Source organism: Radiomyces spectabilis (assembly GCF_025331425.1).
Source record: "Radiomyces spectabilis strain NRRL 2753 chromosome Unknown BYT42scaffold_9, whole genome shotgun sequence".
Classification (NCBI taxonomy): domain Eukaryota; kingdom Fungi; phylum Mucoromycota; class Mucoromycetes; order Mucorales; family Radiomycetaceae; genus Radiomyces; species Radiomyces spectabilis.
The window spans coordinates 781,221-806,497 of NW_026251934.1; the positions used below are offsets into that span (position 1 = coordinate 781,221).

A 25,277-nucleotide genomic window follows, 5' to 3' on the forward strand; every position below is an offset into this window, starting at 1 on the left:
GCAAGAGACAACAGAGAAAAAAAAAGCCTAGAGAAAAATTACAAATATAAAAAAAAATACATGAATATATAAATATAAAAAGAGGAAAAGCGCGGCGCATCATTTAAGTGCTGGGATACGTGAAAGTGACTAGGTTCCCAGTTAACCGCTAGCGCAGTGAGCCAACTAACGGCACCATTCCCAGTCCATGGGCTCCAGGAGATGGGTGTACTCCCAATCCATGGGTTCGGGAGCCACATGGATTGCGCTCTCTACCTGGGCGGGTACCTCAGTCCATGGGATCGTCATAGACAACCTGGACGGGAGCCACAGGCAGGCGCAAACAGAAGAAGAAGAAGAAACAGGCACGGAGGCCAAAGGGGAAGGAGTCACAGCGGTCAAAGGGGAAGAAGGCGCAGCAGCCAAAGAAGAACGAGGCACAAAGGCCGAAGAAAAGCAAGACATTATGGCCGGAGAAGAGCAAGGCACTGAGGCCGAAGAAGAGGCACGACAGAACGAAAAGGTGAATGACCGCGAAGGAACAGAAGGAGCAGGTACGAACGAAAAGGCACAGAGGACAAAGGGGACAAAGGCACTGGGGCCGAAGCAGAACCAGGCACTGGGGCCGAAGAAAAGACAGACACTGAGGCCGCAGCAGAAGAAGAAGAGGGCACGTTGGCAGATCGCGCAACGGCAGCGGGCAAAGAAGGCACAGAGGCCACAGGAGCACGGGAAGAAACTTTGGCGTTCAAAGCGCGGCGAGCAGCGAAAGAGGTGTTCTGCAGGAACTTGCGGTTCGGCATTTTAAAATCTGTAAAGATGAGGAAAAGGGAAAAAAAAAACGGATTTTGACCTCGTTTTATATGATTTTTCTTTTTCGCAAGTCATGACAAGGTTGAAAGGCAGCCATCGAATGAAAAATCAAAAATACGAGCTTTGCGAGATTTGGGTGTAGAGAGACGTGCCGCATTTGTATAGACGCGTAAAATCAATTTATGAGTATCCCGGCAACAATTGGGAAGATACAAGAATGTTTCTCCTTATGACAAGTTTCACACGTCTTCCAAAAAATGAGATGAAGGATAATGCATAAAGAAGTCCAAGCGGACATTTTCATGATTTCAAGTTCAAAAGGCATCGAACAAGATGGAAGCGGTCCATGTGCCCGATCCACTTGATCCTGTCTCAAGACACGACATCCATTACTTTTTCCCAGATTTTGATCCATCCGAAACCGCTTTTCCAAGACGAATCCGCAAAAATTCGAAGCAGCTTTGTAGAGGCGCATCGGGCCGAGTTGCGGTTTTTCCTATGCCTTGGCACCCATCCATCAGCGTACGTTGAAGGGATCAGTGGTAATAGATGTATATTGCTATGGGAATAGGTGTGTTTATCTTTTTAGACGACTAACAAGCCGTACACCCGCTGTGCAATGGATGCCGCCTGCCACCGGAGGCCGCCCTCTTACATTGAGCGACTTTCGTCAGACAAAAAGCCTAACGCATACACGGCATAACCTGGGCGAGAACTCTTGACGGAACTTCCGTATATTAATGACAACCTTATGGCACACGTTGCAACGTGATTTGTTTCTGAACACGCGCAGGGCAGCACTGGTTCCCCCCCTCAGTTCCATCCCGCCCAGGCTATGATAGATCTAGAAAGATGTGTGGGTATGTTGGGTATTTAAAAAAATGAGTTAGTAAGCTCTGATTGATTCACATTTTCGTCAAGATATTTTACCTTTGTTATTTGAGTTTTCGATAGCCATTGATCGCTTGACATGACTTGGATTATATGACATTGAAAGAATTTGAATTAGTATACGTTCATTACATCATAGCAAAGGAAAAGAAATTGGACTTGCCTTTGAACCAAATGGTGTACCGGAAAAAAAAACGATGAATACGGGCCGCCAGGTAAGCTTCTTCTTCGATGCGGAAAATAAAATTGCTTCCAGGGACACTTAAGCGATGGATTGGTGGTGTCAGCTTGAGCAGGCAAAAAATATTGACGTGGCCAGAAGTGACGGTAATTTCGAGTTGGATTCCAGATATCGAGAGTCCCCCGAATGAAAAGAAAGAAAAACAAATAAAGTACATGATGATAAAAAAAACAATGGTTGCGTCAGTAAAAACCTCATAAAAAACCCTGTGGGAAAAAAAGATATGTACATGAAATATAAAATAACAAAATACAAACTATAAACTAAAAATACAATAATCGGGAAGACATCTCGAATACCATATGATGAGAAGCAATCCAAAGGAGAGGAACATGAAGAGGACACGTAAGCGTTTTTCTGATTAAAAAGAGAGCCACACCACCAACGATGGCCTTTGACGTCATCCGGTTTCGCCAGATGGATGGATGGATGGCGAGAAATAAACTTGTAGTATCCAGAACTTGTCAGGCGAAAAGAAAACGGAGATAACCGGAAGCTAAAAGAAGGATGGAAGAAAAAGAGAGGTAAGTCTGTTTTGCCGCAGCAAAATTGATGGTGGACAACTCGATGCTTACCTTTTTGAGGATGGTGGTCGATTTAACCAAGTTAGATACACGGGATAAGAATGGTCTGGATGATGGATACGGATGGGATCTTGATACAATGATAGTGAGGGTTTATCAAGAGAGAGAAAAGAAAAAGATAAAATTGAAGACCAAAATATATGATTTTCCATGAATGAATTCATAGATCGAAGCACGTCTGCTTATGTATTATTCGATTCATTGAAAATTGAAAGAGAATGAAAGGACATATACGTATAACTGACAAAAGAAAACAAGTTGAATGATGCTACAGAAGAACGCCGGTCGTATCATCAACCACTTTTCTTCAAAAAGAGCTCTACTCACATTTTTATTCGAAAGACGACGATGCTCTGTTTGACCATAAATGGCGCAAACGGCATCCTGCTGCTGATTGTTTCGCCTATTATTGTGAAAGTGGGCAGCGAGGCATGGTTGAAAGATAAAAAAAAAAAAGGTTTAACAGGCCCTGATAACTTGGTGTAGATCATGTGATTATTGTAGTGCTCTCAGTTTTACTTCTCTTGGTGTAAATTTAGACGAAAGTGTAATGAATGGCAGACGGGGCGCTTACTGCTTCCGTATTTATGGGAGTGTTTACCACTTGATGGGATCGCTACTTCCTGCTAATGGCCAACGACCTGCATTTGCACAAATATACGTCCATGATACTGACAACGAAATATCAAATCGACATGCAATTGCAAGCCATCTCGCGCGAGACACCTTGGAAGTACTTCAACAACTACTGCATGAAACCAATCCTTTCGTCCATTTTTTCAAGACAATGGCCCAATACATAGAGAATAATGGTGGTGCTTCTAACATCAAAATAATTATTCGAGCTGACGATGTCCCATATCTACGACGCTATACTGCATCAACAAAGATGAACAAAAAAAAAGGTACCAACCAAAAGAATTGAGATTCTGACTAGTTGCGCGTGTGATCTTGAAGATCACAAAACTTCAGTATACACAATATTACTTGTATAAATGTCGTTGTCAATATCTTGGGACGCATGAGAGACCATGGCTTTGATGGAGCTCGGGGTTCCAACTCTGGACATGGCAACATAGAGTTGGCCATGGGAAAATACCGGTTCCGGTAAAAATAAGCCAGTGGAGTCAAAGGTCTGGCCTTGGGGCTTTGTTTATATTCATTGCTAAGGCAAGACGTACAGGAAAATGCACTCGTTTAAATGGAATTGCTTTTTCATCAGAATCATTGATAATTGCTATGCGCGATAGCAGTACATGTTTTCCAATGTTGATTCCATTGGCAATTTCTGTTTCGATAACATGCAGATGGAAAGATCGGCATATTAAACGTGTGCCATTGCATAAACCATTTGCTTGATCTATGTTTCTAAGTAAGCATGATTGGGCAGCCAATTTTAAGTTTAAGGGAATGCGGTGGCAGGTTGGCTGAATTTATAGAGTTCAAAATTTCAATTAGTGTGCTCCAGTTGAATTTCCTCTGTGTCCATGCTGTCAGCACTTTTGTATTCGCAGACATCTCCAGGGAAACTGTTCAACAGCTTCTCATTGAGAAAGGCCACATGCCGTTTTTGGAGCCAAGATGGCACGGCTTAGTAAGAATTCTCTCGAGGCATTTCTGATAAAGAATGGCCATATACTGCATATATCAGATCTTCGACATTAGAGGGCACCAGGATCACGGGTGGAAGTAACACCAAGTTCCCATTTGTGTACGGTTCCGTTCCACTACCAATGCGCAAAAGATAAGAGGCGAATTGATCCAATATGTTAGCATCCGCACCACTGATTAAGCGAGTTCGTACTACACGCATGTTTGTCGCTAATCGAAGAACCCTTACAGATGGCCAGAAAGAGGCTCTGTTTAGATACTGTTCAACAATTTGGGGCCTGGTTGCTTTGGGGATCACTGGAAGAACTTGACGGAAATCAGTAGAGCGAGCATGACCTGCTTGATGGCAACTTGCACAAATTATATTCATCATAAATGGCAGTTGAACTATAAAAAAAAAAAAAACCAACTTTATCGGATATATGAAAAGTAGAAGAAAGCCAAAGACAATCTTCCTTTCTCTTTTGTTCAAAAACGAAGGGGACACACATACACACTCGATTTCAACCAATTGGCAGTAATCCATGTGATTGAACATGTACATCATCAAATCAAACATTTGGTTAGACTGTGCCCAATCAAATGTATTGTTTTTGCTTTTTAACTAATCAGAGACAGTGCACATGATTTAACGTGCATAACTCCCAAACATTTTAATATACAGTAAATAAATAGATTATGGGCATAGCTTCGATTAAACAATAAGCAGGCTACTGCACGCAGTGGTCGATCTGCGGAGTTACAATTCTGCTATGCAGTACCTAATCCCCAAAACACCAGAAAAACCAGGTTTGGAGGAATCGGTAATATTCGATCTGTGTCAACGTAATTTTCACGGTAAATAGTAAATCCACTTTGATAATCATATCAAATTGAGCGTCTATAGTGGTAAATATTCGTGCTTGATTCATCCGATCTTTTTTGCTTCGAGTGCCGCAACTGTACCACCGTGAAGTGACATGTTTATGTTCACCGCCATCCATGCACGGGCCATTGACATTCGCAAAAAAGGATAATTCCGATCTTGTCTCTTACCAATCTATTGCTCTAATCACCATGAAACGTAGATTTGGGCAGAACCTCGGAACTGCCGAGCGTTGAATTAGTGCAGTGACAGTTTCCATATTCAGTCACGCGTCGTCTCAAAAAGCTGCCATGCCAGACTTTCAGAAATTGCGCCCTTTTTCATTATGTCGCCGATTCTCAAGAACATGTCGAGCAAAGAACTTACCATACGTAATGCACTAAACAAAAATGGAGCGACCATCAGAAAGTATCACGCAAAAGTTGACTTGTGATTTGTCGTGAATAACTTGTTGAACCACTATTTGTTTGCCTTGAACTGTTCCAAACTTCACTGAAACATGATAGCCCCCCCCCCAAAAAAAAAAAAAAAATAGAAAGATTACTCATGATAATGTTATCATCATGAAAAGAAACAGAAGAGGAAGAAGAGGGTGCAAACACAGCACACACAGTGTGAATTCTCTATTTCTCGCCACAATTTCCACAGAAGGAGAATCACATCAGCCCAGATTCTCCATACAGTGCCCTGGCAAAGATTTTTGTAATCCCGACAAATTTGTTGACTTCCCTAATGTCTTTTTCATCTTTCAGTTCATTTTTCTCTCGGGAAATGAAGAAACAATAATAAAATAAATTGAAAGGAAGCAAAAATCATGACTTGGTCCTTTATTGGCGGGGAGTGTGGGGCATCTTATCATAATTTTTTTGACCTGTGTATCCGAAACAGCCAACATAAGAACACTTGAGAATAAAGATCTCGCTCTAACATTATCTGAGACCTACTTCATGCAGCTATTTCATGCGATGAGGCCCCACTCTCTTATCAAAGGATAATATGACGTGAAGCGATGAGAAAAGACACATGGCGTCTTTTTTCCTGCTTCATTATTGGACAATAAATGTTTTAGCTACAGTACGAGGGATCGCCTCTTTTTCCATGTCTATAAAAGACGACGCATCTTCCACCCATTACTTTTTTCTCTTTATCGCACATCATCGCGCCATACATTTTTTTATTGCTCATTTTCATCAACATTTGCTCAAACCCAACTGCACTGTACGTATAGTCAGGATGACCACCGCTGTGATATCAACGACTGAACCTCCACAAATAGCTTGCGCACCGAAAACCTTATCTTTTTTTTTTTTTTTTTTTTTTTTTTTTTCGTGGTCAACAAAGAAACTTTTTTGAAAGGTAATGTATTTGTGCTCAAGTGCCTTACTTACTTTTTGAATGTTATGCCGAATCACTTACTTGTTGTGTGTGCTTCTATAGTTTAAAAACTCGAACAAAGCCCATGCCTTGGCGCTGTGCGGTGGCGGCTCCGCAATGCGGTGAAAACAGTTTTTTTTTGTAAGTGAAAACAAAAGAAGAGTAAGTGTGGCTTGTCTAATGCATCCATCTTCTTTTTTGTATGTCTTTGTCCTTTGGTTTGCTCTCTTATTTAGTTAAAACAACATTACCTTGTCTCTAAAAAAATTTTGATTTGTAAAATTTTTACCCAGATTTTTCAATTAAACTGTACAGAATTTAGCCACTTTTGAATTCCCTTTGGCGGAATTTTAGGCACCCTACACTATTTTCTACTATGTAACAGATAGCTGTTGGAGAGATTCATCTTCATCTAAAGCACCTAATGCGTAACCGAGCCATTCTTGCTGCTGTACTTTGAGGTTGATTTCAGCTTGCCATTGAGCCTCTTCCGATGTTGCGTGGTAACCCTTCCACTCCTCCGAAGCGTGCGATGGTGATCGCTGGACAACAGGGCTCGAAGGGACATCTACAGGCGTTGGGTAACCTTTCCAAACTTCGTCTTCGTCATTTGAACGGTCGTCGGCATCTTCATTCTGGGTATATTGAGGCGTCGGATAACCATGCCATATTTCGGATTCCTCGTTATCTTTTTCTGCACTTTCATTGTCCTCTGCCACAAATGACATCGTCATCTCTCGTTCTTGCGACTCTATAATTTTCTCTTCTGGTTCCTCGTCATGATTTGATTGTGCTGAAGCTGTCGGGTGTTCTTCCTGTTGAGCCACGTTTTCGATCGAGGCAATACTGGATATCTCGACAACCGCTTTGTCGATATTTGAACAAACGGATTCTGGATTGTTTTCGAGGCTTGATGGAACCTTCTTCGCCCCTGAATCCTGTCCTGGTATGTCCGACTGGTCTAATGTCTCCGGTTGTTCCGACACCTCTGATCCTTCTAGTATTTCTGGCTGCTTCGATACCACCAGCTCTTCTGATATCACAGGCTCTACCGAGACTTCCGATGGTTTAGGCTGTTGTGACACCTCCAACTGCTCAAGCACCTCTGCTTGATCTTGCCCATTTTCCTCTATACCCGTTGTTGCTGTGGTGTTCCCAGTTGGAACATCTTGGGGAATAACATGGTCCAGTGCTTGACTGGTGGTGATTGGGTTGTTATCATCAGGAATGGCTACCTCGCTTGGAGCTTTGGACGACGAAGCTGGCAAAATTTCGAGGCTTTCCATCATCAGTTGTTCCGCTGTGAGATATACTCGAGATATCAGCCAATGGTGGGCCAACAGATCACCTGGCTGTAGTTCCTGCAGATGACTAGCGGGCGCAATAGGATATTCTATGCCTTCAACGGTAATTGGCTCCAACTCTTTTGCGTTGGTGACGGAATGCCGACAAGCTTCGATCAAACTCAACGCGGTAGTGTCTTGCTCCAGATCGACTAGACGGAGGTGCGCTTGGATATAGGGAATTGCAATTATTTGAGGTTTATCCAGCTCTTGCTCGTGGTACGATAAAAGGTGCTGTAACATATTACGCAGCGTGTGAAGGTACCGTCCATCCTGCTTGATCAAAACTGCTGTCAATTCGTCATACAAAAGACGAATACGGTCAGAGCAATGCTCAAAAACGTCCAGTCGCTGCACCGACTCGAGCATAAATGCATGCATAATAGCGGCTGAAGCAGAGAAGTCTCGATAACAGTGCAATAGAATGTAAGCGACTTGGACAAAATGAGCGGCCAGAACGCATTTCTGAGTGTGAAAGTAAATGAGTTGATGAGCGAAACTGTGTATTAAATATTGGTGAAAGTCAATCATGCGTTGAATCGGCGTAGTAATAATGGTAGTCCCAAGTACTGGCTTGACGCAGGCAAATAACTGGCTATCAATGATTGCAATTTGTTTGGCCAGTGTCGGCGCATCGAAATGAAGAGCAAGAGCCGTCTGAATTGATTGCATCTGCCGTGTCATCTGGTCCAGTTCTTGCCGCTTCTTCTGGCATTGTTCCAACAAGCGAACGGACAGATCGCGTGAGGTTTCCGACTCCAGCATGGCTTTGGATGCTTGTGCCAGGTGAGCGGCACACACCATGGAGGACTGGATGAGGGGCGATAAAGGGATGAGTGGTAAGTCTTCCTTTGCCATCGATTTACAAGTATGAAAACGTGGAGCAGTGCTGAGAAAAAAGAATGAATAAAAAAGTGAGAAAGCGAAAAACGGCAAGGGATGAAATATAACATAGGAAAACAGAGATATAAAGTACCTGAAAGAAGGGGGTCACAGTCAACCATCGGGTCCATCACCCAGCATGGATTTCCCACCCCCTTCTTTTTGGCGGAGATTCAAAATACCGTTCAGTGTGTATCTGCCAAAAATAAACAACGTCTTGCCCAACCGCTTCCAGGCACGTACTTCTTTCGCCTGATCCTTTACTGATGCGTCTACTTTGCGGGAGGACAAAAGCCCTTCCATTTGTCTTTCGACCGATAATTGTGGCTCGTAAGCATACAGCAGCTTACATTACAACACCAATCTATTACGTGAATGCGGGTAAGCCAGCCGCTACTCCGGATGTGTACGACCGAAACTGACATTCCGAAAAAAGTGCCTCACATTGGCCATTTATACTCTACTGTATTGGCCGATACGTTAAAGCGCTATTATGCGCTGAAGGGTTACCGATCGCTATTATGCACGGGAACTGATGAGCACGGCCTCAAGGTACGGAAGGAAACCTCTTTGACCCACATTGACATTAACGGTTTGCTCAGATCCAACAAGCAGCGGCGAAAAATAAAATGGCACCCCTTGACTTTTGCGATAAAGTATCGCAGAGTTTCAAGGTAAAGTTCATGTGCACCGGGATCCATCGCTTGATGCTTTGTGTTACTCATGTCACCACGCCAATAGAGCCTCTGTGACAGAGCTGATATCGGCTACACAACGTTTATGCGAACCACGGAACCTCGACATAAGGAAGCAGTGGCTGCTCTATGGGTAAATATTTCATGACCAAAGTCTGGTTTAGAAGAGATCGTTTAACCTTGTGCAACGTTGCCGTTAGAACGAATTGTTGAAAAACGGATACATATACAAAGGGAAACACGAGGGTTGGTATGCAGTATCAGACGAAGCGTTTTACGCAAGTAATCAAGTGGAAGAACGGTTCGATGAAGTAACTGGCGAAAAAGTGATGGTAAGTGATGATAACAAGGGATGCGAGGGAAAAGTTAAGCGAACGATGAGCCATACCGTAGGTTGCTATCGAATCCGGGCAACGCGTTGAATGGACAACAGAGGAAAATTACAAGTTCAAACTCTCTGCTTTCCAAAACAAACTTTTGCAATGGATTGAGAATAATCCAAAAGGTAGTGTCAATACTATCGTGGCGATCCAAAGGATGATAATATTGATCAATAGACATGTGTTTGCTGTAGCTATTGTTCCCAGTAACCGTCGCAACGAGGTAGTGTCATGGATTCAAGCTGGACTTGCCGATCTTTCGATATCTCGTCTACGATCACGACTTGATTGGGGAATCCAAGTACCCAATGATTCGGAACACACGATTTACGTTTGGCTTGATGCGCTCACCAATTACCTCACAGCCACTGGGTATCCCTGGATCGAGGATTCAGCAGAAAAGGAAGCATGGCCGGCCAAAGTGCATGTTGTGGGCAAAGACATCGTAAGGTATGTGCTTTTTCCAAGATATGTCGGCCCGCGTTTACTCACAGATCCTATGGGACAGATTCCATGCTATTTACTGGCCTGCTTTTCTTATGGCGGCCGGCCTACCTTTGCCAACACAAATTTTAGCGCACGCCCATTGGACCATGGGTAAACAGAAAATGTCAAAGAGCCGGGGCAACGTAGCAGATCCATTTGAAATTCTGGATAAATACGGGGTGGATCCTGTTCGTTATTACCTTGTACGTGATGGAGGGTTGGCCGATGACGGAGGTAATATTTTTGTCCGTGGATATGAAAAGAAAGTGGCTCTATATCCTTTAACACGGCTGATTTTCTTGCAGATTATTCCGAAGACATGATCAAAAAGCGATACAAAAAGGATTTGGCTGGACAATTGGGTAATTTATTGAATCGAAGTTCATCTTCATCGTTGAATCCTGAGGGTGTTGTTCCTGGTCTTGCTGGTGAACTAGACGAACGCGATGTCACGCTGCACCAGGCGTTGTCTCAATTACTGCCGACGTTTGATGAAGCTTTTGAGAATCGTGAGTTTAACAAAGGCTTTTCCGCTGTCTTTGATATGCTAGCCGAAGCGAACAGACACTTCACCGATAATGAACCATGGAACCTTGTGAAGGACCCTTCACAGAAAGCCAGATTAGACACCGTGCTTCATTATGCCATGGAATCTTGCCGTATCGCTGGCATTCTTCTGCAACCTGTCATGCCAACTAAGATGAATCATTTGTTGACGCGTCTCGGTGTTGCTCAGGACAAGCGTACATTAGCCGATGCTCAATTGTCCGGCGATCGTAGACCTTTAGGCATCGATTCCGGCGTCTTATTCCCTCGCTTGTAATATACTGTAGACTATGTACTTAGACTTTTGTTTGATAAACGATTTCTCTTTCAATGAGCATCCTCTATGAGGCTTCGTGCACTGGGCAATATTTGCGCTTAAAGTTTGACCGAAAAAAATGTACATGATGCACCCTTTCCTTTTTTTTCTTTTTCCACAATTAAACTCTCATATTGCGAAATAAGTTGATGCGCAATATGTTTAGCTGTGATAAAAGGTTTATTCGGGCGCTAATCGGTGTAACAGATTCTTAAAATGGATGACCCGGACCCATACTTCGAAACAGTTCGGTTAAGATCAAGGAAAAGCCTCTTTTTCAATATGCGTTTTGTGTGACAAACAGATAATACTGTTGCCCTGTTTTATTCATGGTTTTTTTCCGGTTTTGTTTTTTGATAAATTGATGCATGTCATGACTTTCTTTTTTATTCTTTTATCACTTATTTTCTTATTTTCCAATAGGCAATCCGGAGAATTTCTAATGATTGTTCTAATGACTGTGAGCATTGCCGTATGTTGAACACAGCTATTTTGGTTTTGACGGGATGATCTTTGCGCGATGGCATTGCGCTGCCCCAATCGGTGGCAGCTTTTATAACCCAGACAGGTTTAGTCATCCATTGATAATGCATTCCAACACAGAACCCAGCAAAAATGAAAGGCAACGTTGTGTAAACAAGCTTATGTTTACCACGTACCATAGATAATATTAGTATAAGTGGATTGTTTATACAGAAAAAAAAAGGTCTGCACACAAAAAACCCCGTAGCTGACAACCTTTTATTGCTTGGTAAAAAGATCGTGGTGTCGAATTTCGTCGTAATGAGATCGTTTTAAAGAGTGCTTGGCAACTTCAACATCGGTTCTAATATCGCGAATTAACGCATCTAACGTTGCACCCACTGCTTTCAGTATACGTCTTTGCTGATACCCATGCCCTATTCCAAATTTACCTAATGACGGGTAGTTTTGCTCAGGGCGAATATAACCGAGAACAATCACTCGGATAGAAGTGCCGTAAAAGTCTTCGGGGAATTCGTGGATAATATGGACCTCCTATAGTTTCCATGTAAGCCCTAGGTCTTAGCAACAATAAACCTCTCGAGAACAAAGACTTACAGCCGAGCGTTTCTCATTCTTGTAGTACGGATTCCAGCCCAAACTCATCACCATTGGATATACTTTGGAGTTCACTTCCCCGATTTGGGCCCAACCGTAATAGACACCCGTTGTGAATTCACTGCACATCATCTGAAGTGCATCCTCGCTCAAATTGGCTACAGCAACATATTAAACCATGCTGAGTCATCATCAAATCGAGATTTCCCCCCCAAAAAAAAAGAAATTACCTGTAGGGATCCCCAATTCTTTGGAACCTCGACCATAGCCTTTGACAACGGTACCGGAAATAGGATACGGATACGGTTGTGCGGGAACCTCTGGGCCCACAATAAGAGGCCGATCGGGATTAATGAGGTGGGACATCAAAAACGGTGACAGGTGGAAGAAGAGACAGAAATTGATTGACAAGCGAAATTACTCTTGGAATTCTGTCCTTCAATGTCTTGTCACGTGCGTCGGATCATGAAACGGGACAAAAAGGGGACCATTGCGCAGCGTAGGCTACTTTTGACAGCTCTGTTTATCTTTTCCGACCATGACGACCAACACTGAACCTGATATTGATACGCTTATGAGAGAAGGCGACGATGCGTATGCGTCGGGTCACTATGAAACCAGCGTCGACAGATATAGTCGAGCTTCTCAGCTTTTGTACGAACCCTGAATTTCAGATACACCGTTATATTACACGCTAACAGGAGCTGTAGAGACGAAAAGAATGGCGAAGGCATGTTGGAGAATGCGGCTGCTTACTTTGGTTACGGACGGAGTCTTCTCCAATGCGCCATTTTGAACAACACGGTTCTTGGTGATTCAGGTCGTGCTGCGGAATCTCGAGTAGTGCCCGAACCATCAGGCAAGTACGGATGCCCACTTTAATAAAAATCGCGCTTTTCTAACTCACCTGTGGGACGCGTAGTGTCGAGCAACCCTCGTATCCAGTTTGACGATGAAGCAGCTGATGTGGCCAATGACGCCCAGGAAGAGGAAGGCGACGAAGACGAAGGATCAGACGATGAAGAAGATGATTTCGAGACAGCTTGGACCATGCTGGATCTCGCTCGAGTGGCCTTGGAAAAGGGCGAAGACAAAAAGTCGAAGCTTATGCTGGCTGATGTTCATATGGGTTTGGGTGATATTTGCTTGGAAACAGGTAAGTCTTTCGACTTATTGAGACGAGTAAACAATTACTACGAGTGAGATACTCAAGGCGTGAACGAAATTGAATAGAGAAATTTGACGCTGCCTTGACGGATTACGCTCGAGCCATTGAACTTAAGCAAGAAAATCTCGAATCCGACGACAGGCAATTGGCAGAAGCTCATTACAAGTACGCGCTTGCATTAGAATATTCCTCAGACAAGTCTCATCTCGCGGTTGATGAAATCAAAAAGGCTACGGCTGTGTTAAGGAACCGCCTCGAAAAGTTGCAACAAGCTGCATCAGAGGAAAGCAATGGAAACGAGATCAAAGACATCGAAGCGCTAATTCCCGATATGGAAGCCAAGGTAAACGCAAGCAGAGTTTTCATGGAAACTGTAACCACCTTGCTGATAAACACTGCAAACCGCGTCTTTAGATGGAAGAATTGATCAGCCTACAAAAAACGGAAAGAGAAGCTGAAGCTTTACTTAAAAGCATGTTTGCTTCCGCCGGCACCGACCCCGAAAAGGTGATTAACACAACCAACGTCAATGATTTGACGTCCTTGGTCAAGAAACGCAAAGCGCCTGATGCCGCCGCCTCAGGATCTAGCGGATCAGCATCAGAAGCAAAGAAGGCCAAGACAGAAGATGGAAAAGATAACTAGTTCTATGATGAAATAAAAAAGGAACTACTGTGTATATCAGGATCGTTTATCCCCTGTTTTGGAGTGAGTCGTTCAGATCAATGTTATTGTGGTTGCAAACAAGGATGTGCAAGAACGCTCGCCATGTTATCACTTGTAAAAACGAAAGTGTCGCATAATTTTACGCGCAAAGTTTCCAGGAAATCTGCCTCCTGGAGTGGCGCGTGTGTATTGTACGGAAAGTGCGAAACGCAGTAATTTCTTCTATTGTCACTTGCAGGCGCAATGAGGCTGAACCCAAGGGTTCACTGTGTTACGGACACAAAACGCAGTCACAAGCATTCGCGTCTGGGAAAGTCTGGTCATGAATGATTCAAATTCCCCCGTTGTTCCGTTTTTCAGTTTTTACTTTTTTCGTTCATCTCGGACACAAGATAATAGATTATGGGGCAATCAGGATCGCATCTCGAGGAAATGGTGAATACCTCCAATTGTAAGTGTTTTTCTGAGGGAGAAAACTTCTTGCTTCCGGGTTTGGGTGGGAAAACGATAACCCCCCGCTGTTTTGTCATATCCACGAGACAAGCTTACCAAGTGTTTCTTTTCCTATGGTTATGTTTACATAGTCTCTGCAGAGGAAATACAACGTCTGTATAAACGGTTTATGAAACTCGACAAGGACAATTCTGGATCTATTGATAAGGATGAATTTTTATCCATACCACAAATTGCGAATAATCCGTTGGCATCGCGCATGATTGCTATTTTCGACGAAGACGGCGGTGGCGATGTCGATTTTCATGAATTTATCAAAGGCTTGAGTGCATTCAGTGCAAGGGGTAACAAGCGTGAGAAACTGGAATGTACGTTGGCTACGAGGGTTTTTGTTCGATGGATGATGGTTGAGCTGATTTTATTATCTGCTTTTTCCGTAGTTGCCTTCAAAGTATACGATATGGATCGCGACGGTTTCATCTCGAATGGTGAACTTTTCCTTGTATTGAAGATGATGGTCGGCAACAACCTTAAAGATAACCAATTGCAACAAATTGTGGACAAAACAATCATGGAAGCTGACAAGGATATGGATGGCAAGATCAGCTTTGACGAATTTTTAGTCATGGTCGAAAATACAGATGTAGCGAAACAAATGACGCTCGAAAGCTTCTAAGCATACAATCAAACCCTCAAACCCAATTTAGCATTTACACTATTAAATATCATTTTATCGAATCTGAATGAATCTATGGGTGGATCCTGATTCTGTGTATCCTATGTACAACCAGCGCAAACGTCGCAAACGAGGTGTATATTGGCGAACTAGGCCGGAAGTGAAAATAATCACATATCAACAAGGGGGGAAACCGTATATCATACGTTAAGCCAATTCGTTGTTTGGTATCAGGCGAACAAAGCACAGTCAAAGAAAAAAGCAGAGGAAAAAGGAAAAAGAACAACGACATTTCAAGATGAAGAAATGTCGAAGGACGAAAAAAAAAAAAACTATGTACAGCACCATACACGACTACACGGGACGTTCTCCAACGACACGCATGGATAGGGGAAGGGCTATCTAAGCGGTCACCTCCACGGGACTGTGAGCGGCATTCTCTTCATCCACCACTACCACCTCGTCACCTTGATTGTTATCGAGGACAGCATCGTTCAACTCCTCTTCTTCATCCTTCAGTGCTAGCGCTAAAGCAAGAGCATCTTCTTCGTCACTGCTATCATCTTCGGCCGCCGTCAATTCACGTTCCAATGCATCGATATCCAGTTCCCCGTCGGCTTCGCATCGTGCGACCAATTCATCAAACCAAGTTTCTAGGCAACGATCACTTTCATCTTTCATTTGCTTCGCTTCCACGTTGTTTTCATCCGCAGACAAATGTTCTATTTGCAACATCAATAATTTCAAACTGCCAAGCAGCTCGGCGGATATTTCGCCGGTGGAAGGAGTGGATCGGATTTCCGCCAGAACATCGGTGAGCTGTGTCAACAAGTGAGTGTTGCTTGTGTCGATCGGTTCCGTGCAAAGACGTTTGGACGATGCTTCTTCAAGAGCCGGTGAACAGCTACGCTTATTGGTCTGATCCGATCGGGTGGTCATATCGGGGGATGTACGTTGCAGGAAGACTAGGGAAGATTGAACGCACGGGATCGAGATAGAATCAGTTATCTGAGAATGTTGGTTGATTTGTGATTAGGAGATCTGAGGGGGACACTGGAATAGGCTTTGATCAAGCTGACAAAAGTGAGATCGGGACAACGGAGAGGCTCACTTGTATCGGTTCTTTTTTTGGGAATAGGCAAAGGAGAGAAGAGACAAGCTGGGGTTGGAGCTCGATAGTGGCTTGCGAAAATTGGCCAATGAAAAGCACGAGGGAACCCGATGTTCAACTTCAATGCAGGCGGATTCTCAACTCCGAAAATGACACAACCGGACGGGGCATATGCACAACATGGGGGATACGGATTTACAGCAGTGTCTTGTCAGCAGCAATGACCTTCAACGTTCTCGTAGGATGTTGCAAACTTTTTCACATGGACCAAACCCAAGCACAGCAGCATTTGTTAATGTATAGTAAGAAATAGATACAAATCATGATGAAATATCTTTTTTAACCTTCGTTCCACGTTGGAAATTCATATCATCAAGCTGAAAAAAGTGTATCTTGCCTTCAACAGTTGATGCTCCTTTTCTTTATATACGGTTAAACGTTTTCAGTAAAGAGTTTGATTTTTCCCGCAGAATTGATTAGTATTTTGACGCAGACAACGAGCCTTTGATGCGCGTTTTCGTTCGTATTTCCCCACTCATCCTTCGCAACTAGCATGGTTTCTCCAACGACGCTTATTACAGCGAGCTGCAGCAAAAATATATAGGGAATAAAAGTCTATACAGAGTCTACGATACGGACATTACAACCATCGCAAACAGCAGATGTTCTCGCCAAGAAATATGGCCATTCATCATTTGGACGAGCGGAGATTTCGACTTGCCAGACGCGTCTTTATTTTTTTGGGTTGCCCAGAAATTCGAAACCGCGTATCCCTTCTTCTTCCTTGCACCATGTCCGACAGCCCTGATCACACTTCCACATCGCCACAAACGCCCACGCCTCTGACACGAGAAGAAGAACTGCTCAAAGAGAAGCAGGAATGGGTTAAATCCATTCGCCTGAAATTCTGCCGTCGTCCTGAATTCGAAATCACAAAAAACATGATCCATGACGACGGAACCCTGAATCAAGAGTAAATATTATGCATCAGTTAGAGTAAATAACTATTTTTTGGCTCTAACGATTGGGCTTATAGTTATTTCCGCCCCCCAAAAGGCAGCAAACCAGAGGAAGTACGAAAGTGGACTGATGTAGAGAAGAGTCTGCTCATTGAGGGTATCGAGAAACATGGTATTGGTCACTTTGGTGAAATTTCAAAGGAGCTGTTACCGAAATGGGTAAGTACTTCATGCTCGATGAAAACACTGTAAAAATGCATGCCACTTACTCCATCCTAGTCCACCAACGATTTGCGCGTCAAGTGTATCCGCTTGATTGGTCGACAAAATCTTCAGTTGTATCGAGGCTGGAAAGGCAACGCTGACGATATTGCTCGAGAATATGAGCGAAACAAGGAAATTGGTCTCAAATACGGTACATGGAAGCAAGGTGTTCTTGTGTACGACGACGATGGATTGGTGGAAAAAGAGCTTTTAGCATCCAAGGCGCAGGAAAATGATATTGAAATGAGCGGATAAGAAGTCACTGTGCCTTGCGAATCTAGTGTATATATATTTTGCTGAAGACAACCATGCTATGCCCGATCGAGTGATTGCATTTTAAAAGAAAAAACTATTTCATTCACAATCATTTTTATAAAAACTCGTTTTTCGTGCATCATTTTCACCAAATGAATTATTATAAGTGTTAGTGCACATCGTAACTTCAATTGGCTGTGAGAGTGGTTGTCACGCCAATAGACTGGTCAATGAGCAGAGCAAAACGCAGTTGCTTCACTTTTATATATTATACGGAGAACTATGTGGAAATTGCGGATTTGGACGAGAGAATATATACAGGTAAGAGGGAATAAATGATTAAGACCATAATACACCAGCTTTAGAGAGCTTCGGAAAAGCTCTTGGTGGTTTCAAGGTGAATTTGAACAGAAGCGCTGTAAGCTGCCCACATTTGCGCGATCGTTGTAATATCATTGTTGCTTTTGCTCAGTTCCTAGCAATTCGTTGAGCAACTTGTTGATTTCCAATCATCAAGCAAATCATACCTCTAATCTTTCATTAAGTTCATTGACGGAATTGTTAAGTTTTGTCTGTAACACGATGAAATAAGTGAGCATTGATTCAATCGAATCAAAGTATAATCAATCTCTCTCACCACATTGAGTACAATTCTTCCAAGTAAAGCATTTTGTTGCTGCTCGTGCGGATTCTCCATGGCAAACCAAATATATCCACTGCGCCAATCGAGAGCTATTGTTCTGCCCGCCTATTATGTCCAGCGCGCGCGACACAGGCACAGTCACTTAATGCGCCATTCATCGGGCCTTTAAAGTTCCCAACTACCAAATGTTTCTGCTCCGCCCATCAACAGTCGATAAATTACAAAGAGACGCCACACAACTGATCTTCAGCAGATGCTACAACTATTTACTTTTTTCTTAAAAGTGGTTTCTATGAATATGGTGGAGCATAAATAACGCGATAAAGATCGCTACCAAGAACAACTACATCAAATAAACGCATCCCTCGAAATCTTTTATACAGACGCAATACGTTTCCATAGCAAGTGGTTTGCGTGTTTATGGATGACCTATGGTAAAATGGCTAACTGCAAAACCACTCTTTTTTGGTGATAGAAACATAACGACAGTCTCTGTTTCTCGTTGAGCAAATTTTTTGGGATCTTTATAATAACCCTTGACGCTATACAGCGATCCACGAATACCAGGGTGAGAAAGATTTGTGCCATACCAACGACAATAAATATATGATTTGTCAATAAACTTGGCAGTTTCGGCGAAGCTTAGCAACAAAAATTACAACGACGCACATGCTTGGCAACAACCACGTCACCCTGGAAGGGAAAAAAAAATCAGAAACTGGTTTTGCCCTGGGCGCCTGGAGATTCGAATCATCCACCATAATGGCTGAAACGGAGCCTCGTCGTATCATCGTTGACTAAATTATTTCTGAGACAGTTTCCATGAAGTCCACGGTGCAGTAATTGTTAGGAGGGCCAACTTGTGCTATGGAAGAAAAACTCACCGAGTCACTCCTTTAATTGATATAGTCATAAATCACAAAAAAGTACATATAAATGTTGACACGCATAGTACTAAAAATTATATGTGTACGCGAAATAAAAGAAACGTGAAAATAAAAATTATAATTGCGTCAAAACTAAAGCACCGGAGACAAGCAAAGGAGCCATCAAAGGAACAGCATTCACAAGTATGCTACTGGCGGAGCTGCCATGTTGATGACCATCGCCTTCTTTATGATCGCCGTGACCATTATCTGCAGTTGGAGGTGCGGCATCTTTTGTGATGGTGAAGCTTGGAGCAGGGAGAGGTTTGGCTCCGTTAGCCGGGGTAGAACCAGGAATATCAACGTAGGCGGAAGTAGCATTGGTGCAAGTCTGGATACTGGGAAAGTACAACGTAACATTGGGCTGGTTGCTCAGATCCACCTCCGGCACCGTGAAAAGGATACCAAACTCTTGAGCTTGGTCGTTGGGAAGGTTACCACCAGACCAAGTGACATTGGCCACAGCCCGGTTGATGGATTTGCCATTGACGGTAATAGGCTTTTCCAAATCACGATAGACAACATCGAGTTTCTGATTAATCACAGTATGAATGTTAGTCATGAAAATCTTAACACGCCGGATTTGTTGCATAAACGTACCCAGTTCGGAATTTCTCGGGGCTGAAGATCCACAACATTTTCAGGAACAGTGACAGCGAGGCCAGTGGTGGCTGCTCCTGAACAACCATGGCCGATTGTTAATGTGCCATTGATAGACTGTCCGGGCTAGATGTACAGAAATAGTCAGTATACATCATGTTTATAATATCAAAAGTCTTGAATGAGTTCTTACCTGGCCTCTGTAGGGCGACATCATAATATGTCCCTGGGCAGACGTGGCGAGCAAAGTTACCAACGACATGGCAATGGAAGTGGACAAAACTCGAACCATGGTGAATTGAAATTAAGGCGAGTAGTAATGATCACCTTGGCGAGAGGAAATAACGATCCCTTTATATAACCAGGAGGACGTTTCAATCTGTGGGCAGCAAAAATAACTCAATCAAAGGAAAACCCATCGATGTCGCCGAGTGAAATAGGCTGAAAATCTGCTGTGGAACGTGAAAAATTTCTTGACAGGCACGGATCCCCTTGAAAACCTCCATCCTCTAGCTCTGCGTCTCGCTATCGTTTTATGAAATTCTCATCGTCAGATATAGTACATTGTACATGACCTTTGTTCTCCCATAAAATACCATCTTCTTGTATTGTCTCGATTTCCCAAGATCTCAAATCGTAAAATGTCGGCTTTTGAAATCAGACGCTGCAAATGTTCGGTACCAATCACAAGGTCGACTTCACCATAATAGATCCATTCGCGACTCAACAGCTATTTTTTTTTCTCACCACAGACCGGCACCCGTATCAAACTCGGTAAACCGCATCCCAAAATTCTATATTTTTACTAATCTCTTTTTTTTCCAGCGAATTGATAAACGGATCACGCCATTACACGTTTCTTTCCTGATGAAGAAAACCATCGATCGACCATGGCATCGATCATAATCTATATAGACAACGATGTATAGAATATATCTATATCCGCATTCGCAAGGAACATGCACCATCATACAAATGCTTGAAGCATAACTTTTCTCCATTTTTCCGAGTGAAACACTGATTACCCCTGTATCCTCTGGGGTAAAATAACCTTTCTTTTTCCACCGATGAAAGTGTTTGATAACGCATGCGCTCTTGCTATTGTGCTATCCAGAAATGCAGTAATCTGTTTATATATCTTAAAAATGTTGCTACTGAATGCAAACAGATCGCTAACTCATTAAGGCACGGATTCTCGTCTCTTCCGCGGCGTCATCGTAAGCTGAAGCAGCTGAACGGTCGCTCATTGCATGATAGCTGCGCAGAGCCAGCTTCCCTTTTCCCTCAGAAAACATGTATGTGCCAGAGGCATTTTTCCAACCATCAATACAGCCTTTTAACAAGCAAAATAATAAATGTTCAATCATTGCATGTTGCCTGCAACAACAGCAGCGATGTTGATCCGTTGTGTTAGAGTCATAGCTCCCAGTCATCAACACATTGAAACATATCATTCAAAGAGGAAAGAAAGATCAACATTAATCGTCGTGACAAAACAGCATGTGCTTCTTCCGTTTGCGGCTATCCGTTCAATAGGTCATTCAGTAGATCCTGTAGCTGTTTCATTTGTATCAGCGCGATTATCATGAGCTGATAAGTGAGGGAAACTGGCATAAACATCTCATTGTTCTTCAGTTGACTGGAGTAATCTCTGGCTATACGTATAGATTTATTGTGCACGATCCAAGCAGAAACAATGACATCGCGTTCATTTCCGGGACCGAGATATCGGCGAGAAATCGGCGCCTTTTTTGCCTCCTGGAATAATACGTATCAGCGCTGATAACCCAGAACATCCGGTCGTAGATTGTTTTGGACTAGCTGTTTCACTGTGTCACACGGCAGGTTTAGTGAAAACGCCATGGCGATCAATAAAAGGTGATTGTTTTACTACGACGAACGTTCTTCTACTAGGCAGTAATAGTCAGCAAAGGATCATTATGTTATTTTTTCATCTCTAGACTTCTATCAAGGAAAACTTCTCTTATTCAAACTTGGTCATTACAGATTCCGATTTTCAAACGACTTTACCTGCACATCATCAATATTGTGATTACCGAGAAAAACCGGTACTTCGTGGAACCTTTCCTCCTAGATTTGTCCAATGCTGAGCTTCGATAGATGATGCAGTTTCAAAAGTCGCTAGTAATTTTGAGGAGCGTGATGATCGCGCGTAACGGTTGATTTCCATACAGATGAAGACGCCATGCAGCTAAATCAATGGGCACTGGCACTTTCCTTTCCTTCCATTTTTATTTTGGGAAAAACATTCCAATTGAGTCAAATATCAGACTTTATTTCATAGAAACGAATTCATTGATGGATGACCTATGCCTACGCCGCAATACATGACGACAGATGGTTACAAATATAAAATGGAAACAGTTTTTTCCACAAGCAGAAGGATATTTGATAGAGATATGGAGGTGGAGATAATCTCAACACAAATCACGTGAAAAGAAAAAAAAAGGGTTTTTTGTCACTAATAAAGATAGCTTTGACGAAAGAGAAAACACAAACAGTGTTTTAGGCATAAATCCAAGTTCTGCAATCAGGAGTGCCACAGTGGCACGGGAATTTACCCTTGGTGGGAGTGGGTTTATCGCCGGTCGAAGATCCTGCGGACTCGGCCGAGCCCACATAATCAAAGGTGAGCTCCTCGCCCTTCATGATATCGCGTTTGGAGAAGAAGGCGATGCGATGGAAATGGATATCATTGCTGTCATAAAAGACCACATACACGCTGAGATTGGGGTTGCAAGAGTGATTGAAGAAATGACTGGCGTTGCCGTGCAGGAAAGAGTCAATCACAAAGCGAGGAGGGAGATCATCCGTTTCAGCAAAATCCATGTCAAACAGGTAGCTTGTACCGATCTTGTCATAAATGGCACCACGGAATTCGCCTTCAGTTTCAGGGATCACTTCACCAATGTACTCTTCGACAAAGCTGCCAGACTTGATGTCACACATGGCACGTACACCCCAGCCTTTGCTGGGCGTCTTGAAGATCTGAAGAGGAATCTTGCGTCCACGTTGTACAACGCGGTTGGAGCAATCAAGGCCACATTTGCAAGCAACGCTGCATTCATAGATGGGAGTACCCGAGGGGATAATGAGACGACCGCGCTTGCTATAAGCGATACCTTCATGGCATCCTTGATTCTTTGAGCCAGTATTGCATTTGGAGGTACACTCGCAACCTTCGAGAAACTCGGGATCGGGCTTGGAGGTGTCCTTGGAATAAATGAATTCGTCAATGTAGATGAAGTTCTCAGGGAACAACTCATCGTCAGTTTCATTGACAACGGTGACCGGTGGATATACATTGTGGAAATGGTATAGCTTGTCAGGACCCTCGACCAACGGATGATTTTGAGCCTAATAAGGGAGTGAATGAGCCATCTTTGACCACGAGCCAAAAAAAAAAAAAAAAAAAAAAAAAAAAAAAAATTAAATGGAAGATTAAATCACTTACCGCCGCCAACACTTGCGATGCTTCGATGGATTCCACGAAACGAGCGTACACGTCGGGATCGCCAGTGATACGCTTGATATCAGCCCACTTGAGATTGAAGATAACCTAGAAACATACAAATGTTTAGGAAAAGGAAAAAAGACGCGCTTTGATCAGGGTAGTAATGGGATAACTTACACTCTGCAACTCCTTGCTTCGCACCGCTCTCATGAGAGGTCGAGAGACGACCAAATCGTCGGTAATGCCAGAGCTGCTGGTCGATGGTGTAGGCGACCCCTTAATTCTCTTGCTGTATCGACTACTTCTGGTCGAGGAGGTGGAGACCCGTTTAGGCGCGGGGGTAGGCTTGGGCGCAGGCGCTTCTGGGTCAAAAGCATCGGCTAACAACAACTTGCCACGGCTATTGATCACATCCAAGCCCACATGTTCGCGACGCAACTGCTTGAGAAAATTGTTGACAAGCATTTCATCGTAGACATTTTCCTGGGGCTCCCAGGTGTTGCTCTCTTTGGGATAACCGTCCCACTCAATGAGGTACAAGAGAGTCTTGTTCTATTGGCTTATCAGTTAGCTCACGGTCTACCACATTCAGCGATGCCCTCATCAGCAGATGCTCTCCTATTTTTAACACGAACTAATCGTGAATAAAGAGAGATGGCAAGTAACAGTACCTTGTACTTCCTTCCAGCAACACGCGAGACCTAAGCAGAGACAAAGAAAAAGAAAGAAAAAACACGGAATCAATGGACATGTAGACAAGGAATGGAGAGAAGACACCAAAAGGGCAAAACCTCGTACTTACGTAGAACTCGTCGTCTGCAAGATCGCCTTCCAACATACAGTCTTTACTTGCCGACTGCAGAAAGTGATAGATAAAGCAGGAAATGAGTCACTCGTTTTTTTTTTCTTTGTTTTTATATTCTTTTCCGCCTTATGCAGCTAAGGAAACTTTGACAGTCTCACTTCGACGTCAGCAGAATGTCAATCCAATCAAATTCAAATTAGTCATCAAAGAGATTCCTGAAAAAAAAGGTGATACTCTCATAAAAGGTGCATCAGATGATGAGAATAGCATCAGAAGTAACCAAAGTATTGTCTGATTTGACAGCTGTCTGAATGGTTGATATCGATTCAAAAAGCCTTTAATCTGACTATAACCACAAGCAACTTGAAGTTGATTACATCACCAACTATATGCTAGAGCTAAATAAACTTTAATCATCTTTCAAATACTTCAAGTTATCTGTAGCAATACAATTTTAAAGCTTAAGTGATAGTTAGAAACTAAGATCAAAATATAACACAGATAATAGATAAAATATATAAGGAGTAAAAGATAGCATCATCTAATTTCTACAGTAATTTCTTTCACAGCATCATAATAAATCTTCCAATGTTTTTGTATTACTTAAGATTACTTATCCTTTATAATTACCATAGAGAATGATTAGCTACAGAAGATATCATTCTTGAGTTTAGCTCGGTCATTCTTATTATTTGTGCACTTTTATTTGCATTTAGCAAAGCTTGTTATTTTTAGTGAAATTGATTATCATTAGATCAAAAATATAAGTTTTTCTTGATTTTTATGATCTGCAAATTAAAGACTATTCAGTGATATAAATAAAAGAACTTTGTACTTTCACTTACCAAATAAGCATTGTTAATACAACAGCTTTGCTTGTTCTGTTTGTTAATCTAAACAGAAAAAGAATAAAGAATACTTATCAATCTATAATATAAAAATAACAAAAAATTTTTAAGCTCTTGCAGCAAAAAAAAGAAACGGACTTTGAATATCAGAACTGTGACAAAAAAAAGTCGCTATTGAACTACCAATTACACGAACACAGGTACACATAAGGCGCGTGACAAAAAGGCCACGTCTCAATGGTAATGATAAAGCGGCTTTAAAAACGTATTTACTGCGTTCTGGAGGCTGTAAGAGGCAAAAAAAAATTACAATTACTAAGATGCCAAATATGTAATTTTGAC

The 25,277-nt window shown here is 42.6% G+C and overlaps 11 protein-coding genes across 11 annotated transcripts; 5 read left to right on the forward strand and 6 right to left on the reverse strand.

The window, feature by feature from the left end:
• Positions 1 to 220: 220 nt before the first annotated feature.
• On the forward strand, positions 221 to 1,514 carry BYT42DRAFT_615574 (uncharacterized protein; the record flags this gene model as incomplete). Its single annotated transcript, XM_051571973.1, has 4 exons — positions 221 to 533; positions 590 to 792; positions 1,196 to 1,314; positions 1,382 to 1,514. 4 exons carry the CDS (start codon positions 221 to 223, stop codon positions 1,512 to 1,514), a joined length of 768 nt encoding a protein of 255 aa, XP_051421668.1.
• A 4,910-nt stretch (positions 1,515 to 6,424) lies between these two features.
• On the reverse strand, positions 6,425 to 8,672 carry BYT42DRAFT_576254 (uncharacterized protein). Its single transcript, XM_051569035.1, has 2 exons — positions 6,595 to 8,672; positions 6,425 to 6,499 (listed from the first exon to the last, which is right to left on the reverse strand). Exon 1 carries the CDS (start codon positions 8,557 to 8,559, stop codon positions 6,733 to 6,735), a length of 1,827 nt encoding a protein of 608 aa, XP_051421669.1. The 5' UTR covers positions 8,560 to 8,672; the 3' UTR covers positions 6,425 to 6,499; positions 6,595 to 6,732.
• Positions 8,673 to 9,212: 540 nt separating this feature from the next.
• BYT42DRAFT_499411 (tRNA synthetases class I (M)-domain-containing protein) lies at positions 9,213 to 10,967 on the forward strand (the record flags this gene model as incomplete). The annotated part of the gene is made up of 7 exons (XM_051564638.1): positions 9,213 to 9,257; positions 9,325 to 9,411; positions 9,479 to 9,610; positions 9,672 to 9,783; positions 9,853 to 10,108; positions 10,167 to 10,378; positions 10,450 to 10,967. 7 exons carry the CDS (start codon positions 9,213 to 9,215, stop codon positions 10,965 to 10,967), a joined length of 1,362 nt encoding a protein of 453 aa, XP_051421670.1.
• A 707-nt stretch (positions 10,968 to 11,674) lies between these two features.
• Positions 11,675 to 12,481, reverse strand: BYT42DRAFT_576260 (uncharacterized protein). The gene is made up of 4 exons (XM_051569036.1): positions 12,317 to 12,481; positions 12,087 to 12,244; positions 11,921 to 12,023; positions 11,675 to 11,854 (listed from the first exon to the last, which is right to left on the reverse strand). The coding sequence occupies exons 1-4, from the start codon at positions 12,450 to 12,452 to the stop codon at positions 11,748 to 11,750; spliced, it is 504 nt and encodes a 167-aa protein (XP_051421671.1). The 5' UTR covers positions 12,453 to 12,481; the 3' UTR covers positions 11,675 to 11,747.
• Positions 12,481 to 13,951, forward strand: BYT42DRAFT_576262 (uncharacterized protein). The gene is made up of 5 exons (XM_051569037.1): positions 12,481 to 12,740; positions 12,797 to 12,945; positions 13,009 to 13,242; positions 13,320 to 13,597; positions 13,669 to 13,951. Exons 1-5 carry the CDS (start codon positions 12,625 to 12,627, stop codon positions 13,897 to 13,899), a joined length of 1,008 nt encoding a protein of 335 aa, XP_051421672.1. The 5' UTR covers positions 12,481 to 12,624; the 3' UTR covers positions 13,900 to 13,951.
• A 401-nt stretch (positions 13,952 to 14,352) lies between these two features.
• Positions 14,353 to 15,049, forward strand: BYT42DRAFT_594522 (calcineurin subunit B; the record flags this gene model as incomplete). The annotated part of the gene is made up of 3 exons (XM_051570776.1): positions 14,353 to 14,371; positions 14,505 to 14,741; positions 14,814 to 15,049. The coding sequence occupies 3 exons, from the start codon at positions 14,353 to 14,355 to the stop codon at positions 15,047 to 15,049; spliced, it is 492 nt and encodes a 163-aa protein (XP_051421673.1).
• Positions 15,050 to 15,484: 435 nt separating this feature from the next.
• BYT42DRAFT_485443 (uncharacterized protein) lies at positions 15,485 to 15,970 on the reverse strand (the record flags this gene model as incomplete). Its single annotated transcript, XM_051563744.1, has 2 exons — positions 15,485 to 15,591; positions 15,634 to 15,970. Coding segments are annotated over 2 exons (444 nt in total), but the record flags the coding sequence as incomplete, so codon positions are not given.
• Positions 15,971 to 16,908: 938 nt separating this feature from the next.
• On the forward strand, positions 16,909 to 17,776 carry BYT42DRAFT_576268 (uncharacterized protein). The gene is made up of 3 exons (XM_051569038.1): positions 16,909 to 17,133; positions 17,197 to 17,338; positions 17,399 to 17,776. The coding sequence occupies exons 1-3, from the start codon at positions 16,952 to 16,954 to the stop codon at positions 17,636 to 17,638; spliced, it is 564 nt and encodes a 187-aa protein (XP_051421675.1). The 5' UTR covers positions 16,909 to 16,951; the 3' UTR covers positions 17,639 to 17,776.
• A 34-nt stretch (positions 17,777 to 17,810) lies between these two features.
• BYT42DRAFT_576269 (DASH complex subunit dad4) lies at positions 17,811 to 18,353 on the reverse strand. Its single transcript, XM_051569039.1, has 3 exons — positions 18,276 to 18,353; positions 18,166 to 18,210; positions 17,811 to 18,113 (listed from the first exon to the last, which is right to left on the reverse strand). The coding sequence occupies exons 1-3, from the start codon at positions 18,333 to 18,335 to the stop codon at positions 18,000 to 18,002; spliced, it is 219 nt and encodes a 72-aa protein (XP_051421676.1). The 5' UTR covers positions 18,336 to 18,353; the 3' UTR covers positions 17,811 to 17,999.
• Positions 18,354 to 19,177: 824 nt separating this feature from the next.
• On the reverse strand, positions 19,178 to 20,532 carry BYT42DRAFT_403200 (uncharacterized protein). Its single transcript, XM_051563407.1, has 4 exons — positions 20,404 to 20,532; positions 20,001 to 20,332; positions 19,808 to 19,924; positions 19,178 to 19,739 (listed from the first exon to the last, which is right to left on the reverse strand). The coding sequence occupies exons 2-4, from the start codon at positions 20,097 to 20,099 to the stop codon at positions 19,284 to 19,286; spliced, it is 672 nt and encodes a 223-aa protein (XP_051421677.1). The 5' UTR covers positions 20,100 to 20,332; positions 20,404 to 20,532; the 3' UTR covers positions 19,178 to 19,283.
• A 1,413-nt stretch (positions 20,533 to 21,945) lies between these two features.
• Positions 21,946 to 24,265, reverse strand: BYT42DRAFT_576273 (uncharacterized protein). Its single transcript, XM_051569040.1, has 5 exons — positions 24,085 to 24,265; positions 23,954 to 23,983; positions 23,460 to 23,834; positions 23,283 to 23,387; positions 21,946 to 23,185 (listed from the first exon to the last, which is right to left on the reverse strand). Exons 1-5 carry the CDS (start codon positions 24,118 to 24,120, stop codon positions 22,334 to 22,336), a joined length of 1,398 nt encoding a protein of 465 aa, XP_051421678.1. The 5' UTR covers positions 24,121 to 24,265; the 3' UTR covers positions 21,946 to 22,333.
• Between the last annotated feature and the right edge of the window lie 1,012 nt (positions 24,266 to 25,277).

Coding starts and splice junctions, on each gene's coding strand:
- BYT42DRAFT_576254 (XM_051569035.1), bottom strand. CDS start 8,559: ATGGCAAAGGAAGACTTACCACTCATCCCTTTATCGCCCCTCATCCAG.
- BYT42DRAFT_576260 (XM_051569036.1), bottom strand. CDS start 12,452: ATGTCCCACCTCATTAATCCCGATCGGCCTCTTATTGTGGGCCCAGAG. Junction 12,024..12,086: donor AGAATGAGAAACGCTCGGCT/GTAAGTCTTTGT, acceptor TGGAAACTATAG/GAGGTCCATATTATCCACGA. Junction 11,855..11,920: donor GCAAAACTACCCGTCATTAG/GTAAATTTGGAA, acceptor GTGCAACGTTAG/ATGCGTTAATTCGCGATATT.
- BYT42DRAFT_576262 (XM_051569037.1), top strand. CDS start 12,625: ATGACGACCAACACTGAACCTGATATTGATACGCTTATGAGAGAAGGC. Junction 12,741..12,796: donor AGTCGAGCTTCTCAGCTTTT/GTACGAACCCTG, acceptor CAGGAGCTGTAG/AGACGAAAAGAATGGCGAAG. Junction 12,946..13,008: donor AGTAGTGCCCGAACCATCAG/GCAAGTACGGAT, acceptor TGGGACGCGTAG/TGTCGAGCAACCCTCGTATC.
- BYT42DRAFT_576268 (XM_051569038.1), top strand. CDS start 16,952: ATGTCCGACAGCCCTGATCACACTTCCACATCGCCACAAACGCCCACG. Junction 17,134..17,196: donor GACGGAACCCTGAATCAAGA/GTAAATATTATG, acceptor TTGGGCTTATAG/TTATTTCCGCCCCCCAAAAG. Junction 17,339..17,398: donor AGGAGCTGTTACCGAAATGG/GTAAGTACTTCA, acceptor ACTCCATCCTAG/TCCACCAACGATTTGCGCGT.
- BYT42DRAFT_576269 (XM_051569039.1), bottom strand. CDS start 18,335: ATGGAGAATCCGCACGAGCAGCAACAAAATGCTTTACTTGGAAGAATT. Junction 18,211..18,275: donor GAAGAATTGTACTCAATGTG/GTGAGAGAGATT, acceptor ATCGTGTTACAG/ACAAAACTTAACAATTCCGT. Junction 18,114..18,165: donor AACTTAATGAAAGATTAGAG/GTATGATTTGCT, acceptor ACGAATTGCTAG/GAACTGAGCAAAAGCAACAA.
- BYT42DRAFT_403200 (XM_051563407.1), bottom strand. CDS start 20,099: ATGGTTCGAGTTTTGTCCACTTCCATTGCCATGTCGTTGGTAACTTTG. Junction 19,925..20,000: donor TGTCGCCCTACAGAGGCCAG/GTAAGAACTCAT, acceptor TAGCCCGGACAG/TCTATCAATGGCACATTAAC. Junction 19,740..19,807: donor CCCGAGAAATTCCGAACTGG/GTACGTTTATGC, acceptor GTGATTAATCAG/AAACTCGATGTTGTCTATCG.
- BYT42DRAFT_576273 (XM_051569040.1), bottom strand. CDS start 24,120: ATGTTGGAAGGCGATCTTGCAGACGACGAGTTCTAC. Junction 23,984..24,084: donor TTGCAGACGACGAGTTCTAC/GTAAGTACGAGG, acceptor GTCTCTGCTTAG/GTCTCGCGTGTTGCTGGAAG. Junction 23,186..23,282: donor CATCGCAAGTGTTGGCGGCG/GTAAGTGATTTA, acceptor CTCCCTTATTAG/GCTCAAAATCATCCGTTGGT.